Source organism: Porites lutea, chromosome 4 (genome assembly GCF_958299795.1).
Source record: "Porites lutea chromosome 4, jaPorLute2.1, whole genome shotgun sequence".
Taxonomy (NCBI): Eukaryota; Metazoa; Cnidaria; class Anthozoa; order Scleractinia; family Poritidae; genus Porites; species Porites lutea.
The window spans coordinates 42,266,831-42,284,583 of record NC_133204.1 but is presented as its reverse complement, the minus strand read 5'-3'; the positions used below and the strand labels follow the sequence as shown (position 1 = coordinate 42,284,583).

The following is a 17,753-nucleotide window of genomic DNA, read 5'->3' as shown; positions in this document are numbered from 1 at the left end:
CAGCTCGCGAACAATGAAGCTCTTTCAAATCTTACTACTACCGTGGGATTACAACCACGGTTGGATTTTAGCGCGACTCTCCGCTCGATGAAACACGCCGGAAACAAGCTATCAGGATGAAGGCCAAAGAATTTTTTTTCCTTCTCCTCCAAAAATTTGAAGTTCTTTGGTGTGTATTTTACCTCAACAGTCAGTCATGCTGGGATTCCCGCCTTCTTATTGAGTATTTAACACCTGGTGTAACGTTAAGGTGGAATTCTCTTCCTGTGTTTTACACTCGTTTCGTTTAAACCTTATAGCACTCGGACGTCGGTACTTTGTTCGATGTAAAGCACAAAAGATGTAAGAAATTCGCCACCGGAACCCGTCACTTAAAACATAAAACGAACATAATGCTTTTCTTTCCCCTCATGAATAAAACTACAGCTTTTCTTTGTAGACAACCCACTATTTGACGATTCTAAAAGCTTTGCCTTTTCATTCTTTGAATTGCAAGCTTTTTGCGCCCCAACCCTCAGTGCTATATGTGTTAGTAGTGGCGTTAAAGTTAATGAATGCTGTCTAATTGACCTACACCTCAAACCGAACAAAAATATAGATGTGCGGAAAGCAGGTTCATTATGAAGCTTCTCCTTTTTTTATTTTTTATTGTATTAAGAATAATAATGAAAAAATTATTAAAATAAAACTATTCACCGATTGAGTATCGGTTAAGCGACATTACTTGATGACCAAGATGGAACGTGCGCCATTTTTGTCCTGGAAAAAGTTAGCTCCCCTAAACATTAAGTGATTAAGTTAGAGTAATAACATGGTCTTTCGGAGACTCTATTTTGAAATTTAAACTACTTGAAAGAAATAAAAATAGTATTTTTTTTATCGTAGCAATGCCTTTTGCCAGAATATACTGTGTACACTTCATAACGCTATTTTTCCCCGTTTATATTTAATTATAAAGGAACATTTTATCAGATAAAGAAAGAATAACTTACTTTCTTCTGCTAACGCGTGCTTTATTCAGTTTAGTTCAATGCTATTAAAGATACATTTTTTGGAAAGAGCAGGTGGGACAGACAGAATACAAGAAATTCTAATTCATTTAAGTGTTCGCGTCATTTCCTGCATCCCCGTCAAACGCCTATCAGTCAGTCACTTGCCGACTAAAGGCAAGAAACTTGGTCAAATTGAAATCAAATGATAGAGAAACGTTAAGATTCTTCGATCGCACAAAAATTCACAATAGCTGACTTGTAGTTGCTTTCTGGGCAATGAGAAGAGAAAGGTCAATGGAAAACTGTCGTCTGGTTCCAATAATTGAAAATTTCTAACTTTGGTTAGAGCACAGTGGAACGAAACTTTGGTCGAATTTTTGTATTTCATAGTTTACTTAGCGGCCTATGTTGCCATGCTTGTCAGTATTAAGTTTACAATAAACAATTATTCGTGAGTCAATATTAGGCCGGGAGACGAGATATCGCCGCACACCACGTTGCTATGGAGGATTTATATGTCTTGTGGGAAAAGTTTGAATTTTTTTACCTGTAAATTTAATAAAAGACACTCAAACACTGAATTAGACTGCGTGTCCTTGCCAAGGATTTCTGTGCCAGCTCCTTGACATATGTTAAATGGTACCAAGACGATATTGAGCCATCGCTTTAAGCTGGTGCAAGTGGAAAAGAGATCCTAAAGCGTCAAGATGGCGTATTCTGAGCGCAAATACTGCCTTATCAGTATCTAACAGTACAAAAGTCCAGCGCCAAGTTATATTAGCTTATGTCTGGTAGAATTTGTGGCGCTTTTTCAAACTTCAATCAACCATTCTATGAAAAAAAACTATATCTTTTGGTAGATCCGAAACACCGACAACTATCAAGTCATGGCTTGAATCCGCTGCTTACTACAACTGAAGTTTAATGTCTAAACTGTGATTCACGAGCAGCATTCAGTTGAACTTTTTTGCGATACTGTGTGTACGTCTGTGGACGAACCCTCGGTGAAAGGCGACAATCAGCAATGCGCCGGTCGTAGTCCTGTTTACCATTCTACAAATGATGGTCAGGTATTCGTAAATACTTAAGCGTGGAGCCTCAAGTGAGAACTACTGGGCGGTATTTTCCAGTGTCGCGCGCGCTCTACAGCATCGACGTAGTGATTCTTAAAAGCAAAACTTACTCTTAATGTGCTAGGGAATGTTCGAACTCTTGAACATGAAAAGACTAGTTGATGATAGGTTTACACTTTTAGAATTGCTAGCCATTGTTTGCTAATAATCGAAGACAAAACTCCCTAAAAAGCGGCTCCTCCTCTCCTATTCATGTACTCGAAATAACACTGCTTGTCTATTTTCAATACTCTTAATTCTCGCTTCTTTTTACTGTGTACCCCTGCAACCCCCTTCATATGCAATTCTAATGCTTTTTGGTTGCTAAGCTTCAAAAAAATATGTTATGTTTATCCTTAGACGGCGAACTTCGGTAGTGCTGCCAAAAGTGAAAAACTAAACAAAATTGTTTAATACACGCTAATTGAAACACAAATGTCTGTCAAAGGTTTTGAGGTACTTAGAAGCAAAAAAACTGCCTTGTGGCTTTCCAAGGAGCGATAGTGATGACTCTGGGTTTATACCGGATATGTCTAACTAAAAGCCTTGCATTTTTGTGTTTAGTAAAAGCGTGGCTGGTATGGCAAGAATAAAGACCCTTGCCCGGGGCAAACCACGTGTTTTGGGGTTATTTGCATAATAATTTTTGAACCTCTCGAGCGCAAATCCGCTTGTAATCAACCGTTTATACCAAGAATTCTAAAAACCCTCGAAATCCGGGCGTGAATTCGCAGCGAAAGAAACATAAATATAACATCGTGACACTGTTTCTCGAAAAAAGTGATCTTCGTTGACGTCTTTTTGGGTGCTATTTCTAGGCCTGATTTGCATGTAAGTATCTAGCGTGAGCTCAGCCTGAAGAAGAGTTACAAATTTAGCTGAGGGGGTGATATTTTGGCTCTTGATTCCCTGAGACACTAGGTTACATGGCTGAATGGATGTTTCAAGAGTGGGATCAGTACCTGCGTCATCATACAAACTACTGCTCACGCAAACGTTTTGAATTGGTCTTTTGTTAGTCAACAGTCAGTATAGCCACCATTTTCTCTCACCTTTCACGACATTTCTTACCTCTTTTTTACAGTTGCAGTCATTTGCTAACGGTTTCAATGCTTTTGGCTCGTTTTACAACCTGTGTGGTAGTTAAACTAAGCGATATTTTTAGCTTGCTCGCTTGAATCGCCTCCAGGCGTCCTTTTGGAGGGGGTTAAGCGCAGACAAGGAACAAATTTGGAGGGTCACGGAATCATCCTGCTTAGAGACAGATCAACCTGGCATTTGCGCCAGACAATCAGCGTAGACGAGGTTTTCCTGGTTTGTTTAGATTTGCTGCTGTCCTTATGTTCACTATGATTTACTTTATTACTTAGGAAAACCCGCACACCAAAGCAGTGAGGCCAATATACTCAACGGATATTGTATTGGGCTGAGAACCCTCTTGAACTAATGGAACCAGGGCCGATTCTCGTTTCTCAAGTGATGTGAAACGAAGGTCATTAAGCAATCGATATCGCAAAAAAAAAAAAATGCTTACTCACGGTAGCTCTATGACTGAACCTTTTAAAGAAGAAGTGTGAATCGAATTGCCTATTTTAGCGCAGTTTTGATCGCTGTTTTTTTGCGCACGTTTAACTGGGCAGTCAAAATAAATCAATCAATTAAACATCTATAAAATCAACTTGGATTCTGAGTAAAATTATCCGCTTCAACACTATTGGCTGTGCAAACCATGCTGTCTTTTAGCCTTACAATCGTCAAATAAAATAATTTTGTCTTTTTGTGTTTTGAGCTTGACCGGCTTTTCCTTGCCATCAGTGTCCAAGGTTCACTTGCGTACATCATCGAGACACTGTTGTTTGCTCAGTTTTAGTAAGCAACGGGAATTGATTATTTTAAATGTTACTTGTATTCTTTCGCCTCTTGGATTTTCCTCAGTGAACTAATCTTAGGGGGATCCATGACAAACACGAATACCATGTATTATTTTTAGTCAAATCACGCTAACCTTGGCTCTTGAAAACGTGTATTCAGCCTACTTGAAAACAAAGCTTAAGTGTTTTTTTGTTTGACAAGTCAAGAACATTCTTTGCTTTATATTTTTCTCTCACAACAGACTACTCAAATACAATATGAACCGAGCAATTGGTTATCAGGTTCAAGGCTCTTCATTCTGTAGTCAAAGTGGTGAGGTGCTAGGTAACTCCTTGTGTTATTTCTAGTGACTTTTAACCGAAGCTCATCAAGTGGTTTAACAGTCACGAAAGGCAACTACTTCTTCTGCTCGAATCCAATATGGAAAGGAAGTGAATAGCCTTTTTCATTTGCTCTGATTGGCTAGTTGAGTTTCTTCGTATCCGGTGGGTCCTTGTAGCGTTAATGGCGGTCAACAGTTCAAGGTCAAAAACCTGCTTGCTATGGATAAGCACCCGTTTAACGCCTTTATCATTTCAAGCGTGAAATTGTGGCACTGAATTAAGGCGTAGCCGTTTACTCTTTTTTAAGCGAAGGATGGGGTTTGTTTTTTCCTTGCACCTCCTTTTTCCTCGTTGGGCCGTACCTGGCTCTTGACCTACAAATGAAGTCTCCTCCTGTAGGATCAAACTGTAAAAGGATCATCAAAGCTTAGCTGAACATTGCAATTGTCCATACCCTCGTAGCCTGCTTAGGAGGCGCTGGTTTTTTTGCAGGCTAATACTCCGAGTTTTCTTGTGCGTCATAGGACCTACAGCCATTTTTCCAGAGTCCTATCGTACATACATACACACATTAAACGTTTAATGAGAGTACCTATTTCTGTTGATTTCTGTGAGCTAATATTACAGTTAAGTAATTAATAAGTAAGTAAGTAAGTAATTACAGAATCACTAGAAATAATACAATTATTTTTAAACAGGAATAAGCAGAAAATACGAAATAAAAACATTATTTTAAGACAAATTTAGAAGTTCTAAAGTGATTCGTAAGTGCGGGCCAAGATTTGGCTTCCATTTTTTTCAAAAGCCGGAATTAAGGCCATAGGAAGTCGTTGATATTAAGGTAGGGACGGAATATCGGTTCCTCTTAACGAATTGGTGCCAGGATTAAATATGTTTTCAAGTATTTTGGGTATTTCCCAAATTAAAGACTTTTAAACCATAAGAATTATGATTTAATGCATTGGTTTTTTAGGGTTGTTCCTGTTTATTTAAGTAAACTGCTGTTTAGCCTGCGTAGCAGGAGGCGCTAGGAAATAAATGGGTGCAAGAAAGAACGGGCGCGCGCGAGGGAGACACGCGAGGGTAACTGCTGTTTATGGCGGAAATCACAGCCGCAGCCGGAGCCCCTAACTAGGTTGTCATTAATTTCACGGTGTCCACTTTTTAGTCGTGTTTATATCTGAACCTGACTTTAAAAAAAGCCTACTGACTATTCACGTAACTTTTCTTGTTGTGTGCCGGTTTGTGTTATATATTCAATGCTATTTTCAAAATAAATTTTGAGAATATTTAATTGTGCAGAAGTTTCACAACCTGATTCTGATTGCCAAAATGGCCGGAAGGCGTTTTTGTTCGCGATCCGAGACCAGGCCGAATTATAGCAAATTCCTGTAAATACTTAACGCCACCTTATTTGTTCAGTGGTTGTAGAATACCGGGATGGCTGTCGTATTCGAGCCTCGGGGGACCACTGCGGTCTTTAAAACGATGATCGCGATTAGTAGGGTCCATAGCAACTCTTGAGTAAAGCCCCTACCAAATTAGGCGTAGCTAATAAAATCTTAACCTCGCTCTATAAACGAGAGTTCGTTTCGCGTTTTTCGTGGGATGGCCACCCATTGACAGAACCTGTCACTGTTCACTTTGCATACCGAGAATACAGTACGCAGCTAAAAGCCGGTAAGACTAAGTATAAGTCGACTTTCAATAATCCAGTTTCGAGTTCGTGATGACCGCTGAATCAAAGAAGTGAAGACGCATTTTTTACAGGCTAAGCCTCCATCTGAAGTATTATATTCACAAATTCCAACGAGGAAAAGACCTGTTTATTACTCTGTCTATTGTGTATATTCAAATTTCAAACACTTACTTGCCAGAATTTCTGAATATTTTGCTTTATGTCGAGGCTAACCCTGTATGAATGTGTCGTTAATGTTTGTATTCAGCGGTCATTTTTAATTCGAAACTGGATTATTATAGTGTATGAATACTGACGTCGGATAAATTTGCGCGGCATATCTAATTCGCGGAAACCACAGAACCTTAAATAAAGCAAAAAAAAAACCCACATGCACCTGAATATGGCGTAACCCGTTCACAGGGTAGAGATTTCTTAGTATGGGCACAAGCCTCCCCACATGTAGCCCTAAAAAAGCCCATGCAACTGAGGTTCAAATACACATAGTATTTTATCAGACTTTACCTTTTGTAAATTTAATTCCAAATCGTAATCTGCAAAATTATTGTGGAAACGATGTAACCACACGCGGTTTATACCTCATTGCACGAGGGTCGGAAAAGATGTTCAGAAGCTCGAGTTCTCTTCTGGCTTTATTTTTCTTTATGTAAATTTGTAGATTTCTTTTTACCGCTATTAGAAATTTAAACCGTCTGAGGAGTGTATCTTTTTCTTCCGTGATCATGACATAATCTTATTTAATTGGTATTATCAATGCGTGCTTCACAGTTGGTTACCTTGGCCGTGTGGTTAAAGTCATCACGCGCGAAGCTTTTTGCACGCGAAAGGGTGCGTGCTCCGTACCTCATTTTTTTTAAAAAGGGACATAACATACGATGGATAGGATGTATACGACATGGAACAAAACGTAGTGTCCAACATCATTTTAAGTCTACTGATATAAGTATCTTAGTATGAAAAAGGCTGGTCATAAGTTTTGGAGGCGCGAACTTGAAACGCGGAAAGTAGGAAGGAAGAGAGGAGGAAAACCCGAGAACAGTGAACACTCTGTTTGATTCAGATTCTACATTCTGACGTATGATCTGATTTGTTTCACCCTGCTGGAGTCTGTTTGGGTGTATTGGACAACCTTCACACTGCGAGGACCAGAGCCTCCTTTTGTACGGATTAAATTAGGTTTCTGGGAAACTAAGACCACAATATGAACTGACACACACACTGCTAACTCTGCGGTATAGCCAGTACTTGCCGCATGCGCACAGCCATGTCTACCCGGCAATGGCAGTCATGAATAACTGTTTCGCTCTTGTTAGGACTCATCAGCATGGTATAGCCAGTACGGTCTCACGTACGATCATAAACCCTGCATTTTACTGTGGAGGCGTGTGCAAAGCACTGCTTTAAACGCCAGCTCCACCGTAGACATTTGGTAGCTGTTGCCTGGCATTGTGGTTCTGGGAAACTGCCCACCTACCCCTTCTCGTGTTTACTATAGATCCCTAGATTTGCAACCAGCCCAACTTCACTCTCTACGAGCGTTTTTCTTCAAAATTTGAGTGTATTGATCACTAAAAGACTAATTATTTAACGTAACGTTCAACGACATGGAACCAAACACTGAGTACCCAAATACCCAATGTGGTTAAACAACTGATCATGCGCAACACATCCCTTGCCATCTCCACGTGATGTTAGATAGCGACTCCATTAGCGACTTTGTAAGTGTTCTATCCGTTTTTTTTTTTTCGCTTCTTAAGAATGTATTTTTGAATTTAACAGCTAAACAATTTCTTTAACACAACTTTTGCCGAGCCAGTGATTCTCGTAAAATCGAGCGGATGCAAGAAAGGGGTCTGCGTGCTGTTTTTAGGAACAATGTTAGCTACCCTGAAGTTCTAAAAAGAACAGAACTGCCAAGTTTACAGAACAGGAGACTACAAGACATTTGTGTTTTAATGTATAAAGCCAAGAACAATCTATTTCCCCCCTATATCAGTGACATTTTAGCATAGATCCAAGTATAACTTAAGGCAGTCTGATTTCTCCGCTGCCAGGTACAACACGGTAATATATAGCAAGCACTCCCTCCGCCACTTCGGGCCCAATCTCTGGGGAAAATTATCCCCAGACTTGAGAGAAGTTACCACCGTAAAATGTTTCAAAAACAAAATACGTACATTAGATATAGTTACACTAATGGATAATGGATGCAAGTGTTGTCATCTCTGCAATTCATAGACATATTTGTCATACTGTAAATATTGTTAATGCCATTAATTTTTTTTTTTATACCTGCGCTTATATGTAAATATTTTTTTACCTTAATTTATATTTATTTATTTTGTGTCCCCTAATTAGCATATGTTTTTAACCTAAGCTAGGAGGCTTCTTTAGACACCTTAATAAAGTTTCATCATCACCAACCTCCAATCATGCCCTCCTTACTTCTCTACATGTCTCTCGCGGTAAGATGTTCTTTTTTGCCCTCTCATCTCAAAGTCTTTAAAGATCTATCAAGGATGTCCAAACGGCCATTTTCAATGTTATTGCAGGTACTCCGTCGTACCGGAGGGACCTTAAGCAACGACGACGGCGACATCAACGAGAACGGCAAAAAAGCAATGCACGTGCATCACGCTTTTTTGTACATTTCTTTGCCATCGTTGCACGACTACGACGTGAAACTTTCCTGATTTCACGTTTTATGGAGGACGTGAACTTTTGTGAACTCAGATACAGCCCTTTAGAATTCAACTCCTGAAAAAAAAAGCCTTCATTTGACAATTAAAAGAGTTGAGATAAGAGCAATGAAGTTTAAAACAGCGCGAATTCAATTTTTGGCGACGTTTTCTCTGCCGTTGCCGTCGTGGTTGCTTTTAAGCTTAAAAGCTCCCTTTAGAGCACGGGGAGCGGGAAAATGAAAAAATGGGAACAAAACTGAGAATTGGAAATAAAGTCACTGATAGGGCTAGGGTTCAAGTTAAGTTTTGTTCCCGTTTTATTTATCTGTTCTCCATGCTCGTTAACCGCTTGTGAAGGCAATCCACAACGACAAACCAGTGAGGGACCGCCGGATCTTTAGTAGACACCTGGATCAGTAAACACTTGGGAACCAAATTTTAAATTTAAAACAGTAAAACTGATCCTTACGGCAGGAAGAGTGATAGAAAAAATAAATAAAGAAAACAAAACTAAAGTGGTGACTTATATTTACCCGATATTTCGGTTTGCAACCCAAACCTTCAACGGGGGCTATAATCGTTCACACTTTTTTTATCGCTCGCAAGCTACCTTGAGCACTAGACTGTTATTTTTAGACCACATATCACTTAGGTATCTTATAAATATCAGTAAACGTTCAAAGTCTTGGGAAAAAAGTATATTTCTATATTTAATAAAGATTTAAAATGTTCTGGGCGTATGGGTGTTACAGTTTCATACAATACGCTACTTTCTGAGTTATATAAGAACGTTAATTACTGTAGTTCTTCACTTCCTTTTCAAAATAAATACGGTACATTTTAGCTTGCGTTGCAGCCGGCCCACGTATTAGGGAGTTTAAGATGTCAATACGGCGACGGCAACGAGACCGTCAAAAACCCAAGAGGTTTAGGGTAGCAAAACAACAACTTGCACGTGCATCACGCTTTTAGGTATATTTCTTTGCCGTCACTACACGACTACGACGTGAATTGCCTAATTTCACGTTTTATCGACAACGTGAACATACGACGACGAATTTTGCTTTCTCTCTTTAACTTGAATATCTTTCTTAAGAATTCAACTGTAGGAAAGTTTGCCGGCCAACCTTGGACAAAATCAGCTAGTTGGGATAACCGCGCTGCAGTTTCAAAGAATGCGAGAAGTCACATTTTAAGTGACGTTTTCACTGTCGTCGCCGTTGTGGTATCTGAAACTCCCTATGGTCTTGACCATTGGTATACAGTCGAACCTCCCGTAAGCGACCACCCAAAATGCAAAGACTGAGTGGTCTCTTGTGGGAGGTGTTCGTTTACTAGAATCGAACCGCAGGGGGTCTCTTCCGACAAGAGGTCCAGGCAGATCTACTTTATGGAAGATAATTTATTGCATGCAATGTCTAAGTTAGGATACGTGTAGTTCCATGTTTTCACTAAAGTTCTTCGTATATTCTAAGTAACATAGTGCACACAGCAAAAGTAGAGACCAGAGAATGAGTCGAGTGGTCGCTTACAAGAGGTTATAAACAGTGGAAAATCATTAACCGTTAGGCCCAACAAGTGGTTGCGGTCGCTTACAGGAGGTGGTCGTTTACTAGAGGTTCCAAGTGTAAGGCTTTGACAGAGAAACGTTTGGTGTTTTGGATTGGCGGTTGCTCATGGGAGGTGGTCGCACATGGTGGTTCGACTATTTTCCCTTCAGAGTGTCTGCGATGCAGGCTAGGTACATTGCTATGGTTATTCAGTTGGCTATACACTTAAGTATAACGTAGTAAAATCCTCAAAATCATATAAAACTAAATAAATTACTTTAGACCTAAAACTTCTATAATCCGAACCAGACAAATATGTGGATAAATTGTGTTATTTCGACGAGGAGAAATTTAATCAGTTTTTTAAGACGCCGCCTGCTGCACCTTTGCAACCTTCCTGTGTTCCTTTGCTTTTGTTTTTGGACACTGCATTTCACACCAACTCACAGGAACCATTGCTGCTCCTACATAGGAAAAAAAACATACACACTGTAAAAGAGCCTGCACTCATGGGCACTGTTTTCCCTCAACTAACTATACTATTTTTGTTACTATTTTTTCATTTTTGCCGTGCATTTCGTCTCCGCCGAGAAAAATCCAATGCTTACTGCCACCCCCAACCCCAAAACAGGAGTAAAGACATTCAAGCTCCTAACTCTTACTCCCAATAGAACACATTGTTTAATGACGCTCCTTCCTAATTCTTTCCGTTATAACAGCAATTTATTGATCAATCAGGATATCTTTGTTTGTGTCAACTTAATTGGATTACCCGGCGAGCAAAGTTTTTTAGCGTTTACGAAGTCGTTTGTCTGGCTTGTCTGTTGCGTAGTTGCTTACGCAACCTACAAGCCACGCAAACAACTTAGTAAATTGGATAGGACTTTTATTTATCATTTTGTTTGTGAATGTGACGTCTCTATTAGATGCAAACTGTAGTTAATTTGTTATTGTAATATATCAAACACAACTTGATACCTATTGTAGAATTAAGTGAGAAAAAAGAAAATATTTTTCATTTCAACCATATTTATCATCACTATTATATAGTCCTTATGCTTTTAGTTAACATACACAACCTTCTTACCAGCCTCACTCTTGGCGAACACGACCCCTAGTTCATTTTCAGCTGTTGACAGAAGATAAGTCTGTGTATGAGAAGTTAATACTCGGGCTAATACTATGTCACCAGGGCGGAATGACTTGTACATTTCAACTTTGTCCTTTTCTGTTGCTCTGACATCTTCCTTTCTGATTGTTCCTTTAAAAGTTTCTTTCAAAGACGTTGACTCCACACCAAGAATTGCAACCTTGCAGAACCTTGGATTTGTACTTATCACCTGATGAAGATAACAAAACATTGGATGCAATTAAATTTAATATATTTAATAGTGTCGCATGAAGGATTCTAAAAAATTACACCTTTTTCATCTATCAGGCACCTATGCTTGAAAGTCTAGTCACAGTTTACTCCATGGTGGAGTGGTTTGTGTCTAAATGACCCATAGAGCTATGACTCCAGTTAGAGCCACTCATGCTGAAAAGGTTGAAGAGTAGAGACCAGACTAACACTAATTTAGTGTGGTCACCTGTTCCTCCAGGTTGGGGGTTGTGCTGAGGGCTGATAACCCCCTCCCATAAAACCATATTGTTACAGAAACCAGAAGCAGGGGAAATTCACTTAATCAAGGGAACACTGTGACTGGTCCTAGGAGTGACCCAATGATGCTTGGGGTCACAGCCGACAGGATAACACTGAGCTGATGGCAATCACGGGGCAAAGTGAGGATGCCAGCAGCTCTGATCACCAAGAAAAGTGGAAACACTCTGTGAAGGCCTTGTTTGCACAACGCATGAAGGGGATTGGTGAAGTGATGTGAAGCCAGGCAGACCATTCTGAACAACAAAGCAACCAGTTTGAACTTAGGCTGCTATTTTAATCAGTGTGGCCTCAAGACCACTGAGTTACCACCTCTCATCCCCACCCTCATTCACAAAGTAAGGGTAGGGTATTTGTCCATGCAGGCTACAAAACATTTTACCTGATGCACTCCAAAATCATTCAGCACAGCAATTACACCTGACTCCCAGTAACTTGAGCCCTTGGTAACTTAAAACTCATGCTAACTTGAACTAAAATTGATTTTTCCTGGACTTGATCCATATTTCTGCTGCAATTTCACTTTCAGTAACTCTAATCCTCGCAAAGGTGAAACTTGCTCTCGCTCAAAGCAATAATATGTCCTTTCAGGTCACTCTTTTTATAAATTTACCCTCTATTACTCAAATTGAACTCCTTGGCAAATCTTTGCCAAAGAAGTCATAGATTCCTCCCATAACTTGGTTCACCGTGATGTGACAAAGATATGCAGTGAGGATAAATTAATACCTTGCATGTAACAACTGAATCAGCCTCTGGTACCACGTGCTTTTCTTCTTCTCTTATCACACACATCACAGGTTTCTAAAAGGTGGAAAGGAGAATACTCAAGCCAGTCTACTGTCACATATGTATATCAAATTCACTGCTGTCAACAGGTCACTAAACCACCACCCTCTGTTTTGGGTCAAGACACTGATTCAAGGTGACATGATCACCTTGGTCACGTTCTAGGTGACAGATTCAAGTCCTACCTACAAGGTCTCAAAAAATTCATCCACCAGCAATCAGTCTTTGAAATTCACCCTGAACGACCCCAACGGCTAAGTCTGATTCCTTCAAACGGGCAATTGCAGGTGGCTCTTTTAAAGTTCAATACACTGATCTTGGGAGAACGTAAGCTTTATACCTCTCCATTTTTCTGCTCTTGTAACTGCTTATAACCTGCAAGACTTGCGTAAACATATCCATGGCGAGTGTACGTTCCATTTCCCGACGAAAATTGCTCCAAACTACCTAGTCTCTCTCCAGGAATAGCCACAAGATTCTCGTGCATAGACACCATTACGATCTATCAACACTTTGGAAGGTTTAACCCAGAACGTCTGAACTACGAGACAAGCAACAACCGCGTTGAGTCCGCCATGTTGAATTTTGTGAAAATCCGCTGCTCGCTGTGAATGCAGTTATTTTTCAATCGTTGGTACCAGGGTCCTCTCATCTGAACTGCTCTCCGTTGCCATAGTAACTAACTCAGAAGTAAAGCAAAATGGCGGCTTACATTGCAACACATGATCGTTCTGTTTTAGCTAAGCCGCATGAAGACACTAAAGCATCTGTCACTCAAAATACGACTCATAAAGACATAATAGGTAAGTATTTAGATAAAAATGCCTCAAAGAATTAATTGATGTTGCATAGTTAAGACCAGCACTGGAACCTTCATTTTACAGAGAAAAATAGAGTGGTGTCAACTTGAGCATAAGCTTAAATATTATTTTTGCTAATTAACCAACATGTTTATAATTTGGTCCTACATACTGGGTATAGGCTGAAAAATATGTAAAAGATTATCCTCAACAAAAATTTTAAATTTTTTTGCAGTAGTTTTAGTTTAACGTTCTTGCCTTACTAAGAATTCTCAGTTATAGGTAATTTGTGTGTGCAAGGTGCCTGGGATAAAGCTACTGTACTGTTTCGATATCAGAACAGAGGCCGTCAGAAACAGAGGCCATCCCACTGTTAACTGCCAGATACCTGGTAACAAGACTTGAGGTTTAAATTTTCCAGTCATGCTGGGAGTAAAGACCATGCAGCAGATCAATAACTGTCTGGTGGATAGCGCAATTGGTTTTCCGAAAAATTTTCTACTGGATAGTGATTTATCTGGTGGATAGCGCTATCCATCTTTTGAACAACCAGGGCCAGCAATGTTTCTTGGTGCAAGCCTAGTAGTGCACATGTATGCTTTCGTATGGCAGAACAGTATCCTGGGCAGTACCAGCATTTAAAGCAGATCATTCCATAGGTTTGGCACTGGGGCAGTAAATGAGCAGTCAGTAAGAGAAGTGTTGTCGTCATCAGAAGATCATAGTTTGTATTGAAAAATAGTTTTGAGTTTTAGTAAGTTTTGTAAATGCAGGAGCAAGTCCATTTTTAGGCTCAATATATACTAGGTGAAATGTATTGCACATAACACAGGAGTTTTCTGTTAAAAACTTCCCCATGGAAAAGGGGTAAGGGCCACAAGCTACATGTAATTATTTGTGAACTGTAAACTCAATTGACAGAGGTCAAAAGCAACAGAAACTACTAACCCTGTCTGTGTATAAAATTATGGGGTTTCATTTACCTTCCTGATTCTCGTCAGGGTAAACTTTTTGATAGTAACAATTTAATAATAAAAATGATGTAACAAACAAAAAAAAGTGTGAGACCATCTATACACATTTTTTTAATTTTAGAAATAGGGAATGACCTTTACCAGAAACTAAAAGATGACCATGAGAGAGAACAGCAGCAGAAAGTCACAGAGGTAGAGAAGAGAGCGTGGCGCTTGGCATCCGAGGAGAAAGCAAGAGCTGTAAAGGGAGCAAGAGAAGCTGCTGAACTAGAATTAGAAAAAGCCATGGCTGCTGCTAAGAAAGCTCAGGTAAATTCCCTTCTGGACATGCAATTAACATGTACTACTTTTCCTACAGAAAGGGTGTAGGTCATTTTTTGTGCTGCACATCTGCCGTGATGGCATATCCCATTAGAATATTTGTGCTGGTTAGAGCACTTAGTGCAGTAGCCCAAACCAAAAGTCATGTCAGACCTGGGACTTGAACCCTAACATCTTTCAAGTTTCTACTCATACAAGCTTTTGTTTATATACAAAAGAGGAGTCTGTTGAAATATGAATAAAGTTAATATACAACTTGTAACTACAATGAAATCTTGATATAACAAACTTATTATAATGAAACTCTTGTATGACAAGCCGCCTAGTATTTAAATTGCCTGTGGAGGGAAATCTCTATTCCTCATAGCTTTGCTTCTCGGAGATTTCCCTGCCACAGTCACTCCTTCCAAGTTGTATGCTCATTTTAAATTTAATATTAATTAACTATTTATTATCTTTTCTATTCTACTTGTAATTTATTCTGTGTGGCAAAATAATAAAATAAAATGACAAAATTATGAATATCAATTTCAATGATATATTGGTCCTTGTTATAGTAAAAAATATTTATAATTGCATATTATTTTAATGCAAAAAACCAAAACCCTGGTAACCCCCCCGCCCCCCACCCCTTAAAGTGAACGGGTTTTTGCACCCCTTGGCACTTCAATACTATACTGTAAAATTTGTATGTAGATCTGTTGACTGTATTGTTAACTTTAAGAGCATCCATTCCTGAAAACAGTTAACACTTGGCCTGCATGCTTCTTTTTATGATAAAACAGGAAAAGGCAGTAAAAGCAGAATCAAAGAGAGTTGAGGCACTGATGAAAAAACTTGCAGCTCAACAAGTTCAGCGGGAAAAAGAAGAAGGTCAGAAGAGACTTGAAGAAGCACTTGTAAAAGCCAGAGAAGAGTATATGATAGAGAAGGCAAATGCTGTACAGAAGGCTAGAGAAGAGGAACGAGTCATCGCAACTGAAGAGGCCAAGAGAGTGGCTCAAGTTGAAGAAGACAAAAGAAAACAGTTGATTTTAGCTGCAGAAAAGGAGAAACAGGTAAACATATAGCCCTAGCTATTTGTTTTCTTTGAACTGTGGATTGGCAATAGTGCAGCAATCAACAAATGGCATCAGTTAAATAACTGTTTAGTGGATAAGTATTTCCAAGAAAATATGCATTGGAGCCGAGTACATGGTCCATAGCAAGAAAAACATTGAACTGGTTGAGATCTAAGAACACCACTTAAAAGAAATAATTTTGACCAAAAAATTTTAGCACCTCTGTATGGGTACCTGCAGACATCAATTTCATCCTGCATTTCCCATTGAATCGTTGGATGTTTCAGCAAGATCACTGCATATCAACAATAATAAAATATTATTATTTTGTGTAAAATATTATTATTTTGTGTGGTAATGCTACTGGCTTGAGCTCAGCGCAACCACAATGACTACAATGAAAACAAGAAAATAAAAAAGGTAACATGTTTAACAAGCAAAACAAAAACTCTTGATGTGCAGCACGCTTTTTCAGGGTTCGCACAGTCTTGACAAGTCCTTGAATTTTAGGGGAAGTCCTTGAAAAGTCCTTGAATTTTCTTCAACTTTGAATGTAGTGGCCTGGAAAGTGTTTCAATGTTTTTTGGTCATCCAAGACGAAATATACATGTAAATCATAGCCAGAGAAGTTAAAGACGATTTACATGAAGCATTTTTTGTTTTTTGCAATAAATAGCTATCAAGTTAAGTTGGTAAAGCAAACATACAGTTCAAGCTTTTAAGTCCTGTTAGAATGCACTGGGAATGTGCAAGGGCATCATTAAAAGGCATCACCTTGCTGGCTTCATTGCATTAATCTGTTACTGCTATAAGTGTAAATGCTCACTCAAGCAAATATAATTCTCCTGCATTTTAGCAAGCTTTGAAGAATTTAAAGGAAAGATTAAAACAAGAAGAAAAACAGGCAGTGCTGGAAATGCAAGAGAAATGTAAAGAGGAAGAGGAGGAAAAACTTCAGCAGCAGAAAGAGGTCCATTTGAAGGAAGTAAAAGAATTGGAAAGTCGTATTGAAGAGCAAGTTAAACTCACAGAAGCTGCCAAAGATGATACAGAAAGGATTCTTGAAATGAAGGGTACTGTAGAAGAAAAGTTAAGAAACACCTTGACTTCATTTCAAAACTTTATAGACACAACAAAGGGTTTTAATAAAGGACAGTCTGATTTCATGTTACTGGACCCGTTAAAGGACTTACTAGAGGACAGCTGATGAGTTAATGTAATGCAAGTTTTTCGAGTTGGTTCTTCACTAGCTCTTTATTGTGTTGTTCACACAATCATTTACACTGTTTTAGGTTTTTGTCTTGTGTATATAGTGTGTTTCAGGAATTCCACAGATAGTGGAGGCTACGTTACATAGAGGGGAGAAATCCATGTCTTGCAACTCCCTACTATCAGATTGCCTGGAACAGGATATTTCTTGTGCAGTCATGCATGCTTTATATTATATGATTCTGAATTTGACTTCATATCAGAATAAGGATGTAGTATATTCTATAATAACTTTGTAGATAAAGTTCCATAAATAACTTAAACATATGTATATCCACACCGTCATTGTCACTGGTCTTTAGAGTCTAATATTATGGTCCTCATAATGAAAATGGTCAAAGTGACCATGCTCATTTCTAAGTACTCTGCAGGGCTGTCAAAAGGGTTTGAAGCAGGCATTATAACCAGTAGACATTCACCCATAACATCTTTTTTTAAATGCCTATGCTCACTCTTTTTGTTGGTTAACCTTATACCTTCACAAATAACATCAAGTCTGCTGGGCAGTTAAAGTGGTCATGCCAGAAAAAAACCCTTTGATAAACTGCCATATTCCTCTTTCAAATTGCCCTGCATTAGCATGTGAAAAAAAAAAACAAGAATCAGACTTAACTTACAGAGTTTACAAACACCCCCTCAAATAAGGTTAA

General features: G+C 39.0%; 2 protein-coding genes across 2 annotated transcripts; one reads left to right on the top strand and one right to left on the bottom strand.

The window, feature by feature from the left end:
• Nucleotides 1-9,378: 9,378 nt before the first annotated feature.
• LOC140933666 (exosome complex component CSL4-like) lies at nt 9,379-13,260 on the bottom strand. The gene is made up of 4 exons (XM_073383269.1): nt 13,019-13,260; nt 12,619-12,693; nt 11,317-11,569; nt 9,379-10,693 (listed from the first exon to the last, which is right to left on the bottom strand). Exons 1-4 carry the CDS (start codon nt 13,172-13,174, stop codon nt 10,593-10,595), a joined length of 585 nt encoding a protein of 194 aa, XP_073239370.1. The 5' UTR covers nt 13,175-13,260; the 3' UTR covers nt 9,379-10,592.
• A 69-nt stretch (nt 13,261-13,329) lies between these two features.
• On the top strand, nt 13,330-17,115 carry LOC140933664 (uncharacterized). Its single transcript, XM_073383268.1, has 4 exons — nt 13,330-13,481; nt 14,574-14,761; nt 15,559-15,831; nt 16,691-17,115. The coding sequence occupies exons 1-4, from the start codon at nt 13,379-13,381 to the stop codon at nt 17,039-17,041; spliced, it is 915 nt and encodes a 304-aa protein (XP_073239369.1). The 5' UTR covers nt 13,330-13,378; the 3' UTR covers nt 17,042-17,115.
• Nucleotides 17,116-17,753: the final 638 nt, after the last annotated feature.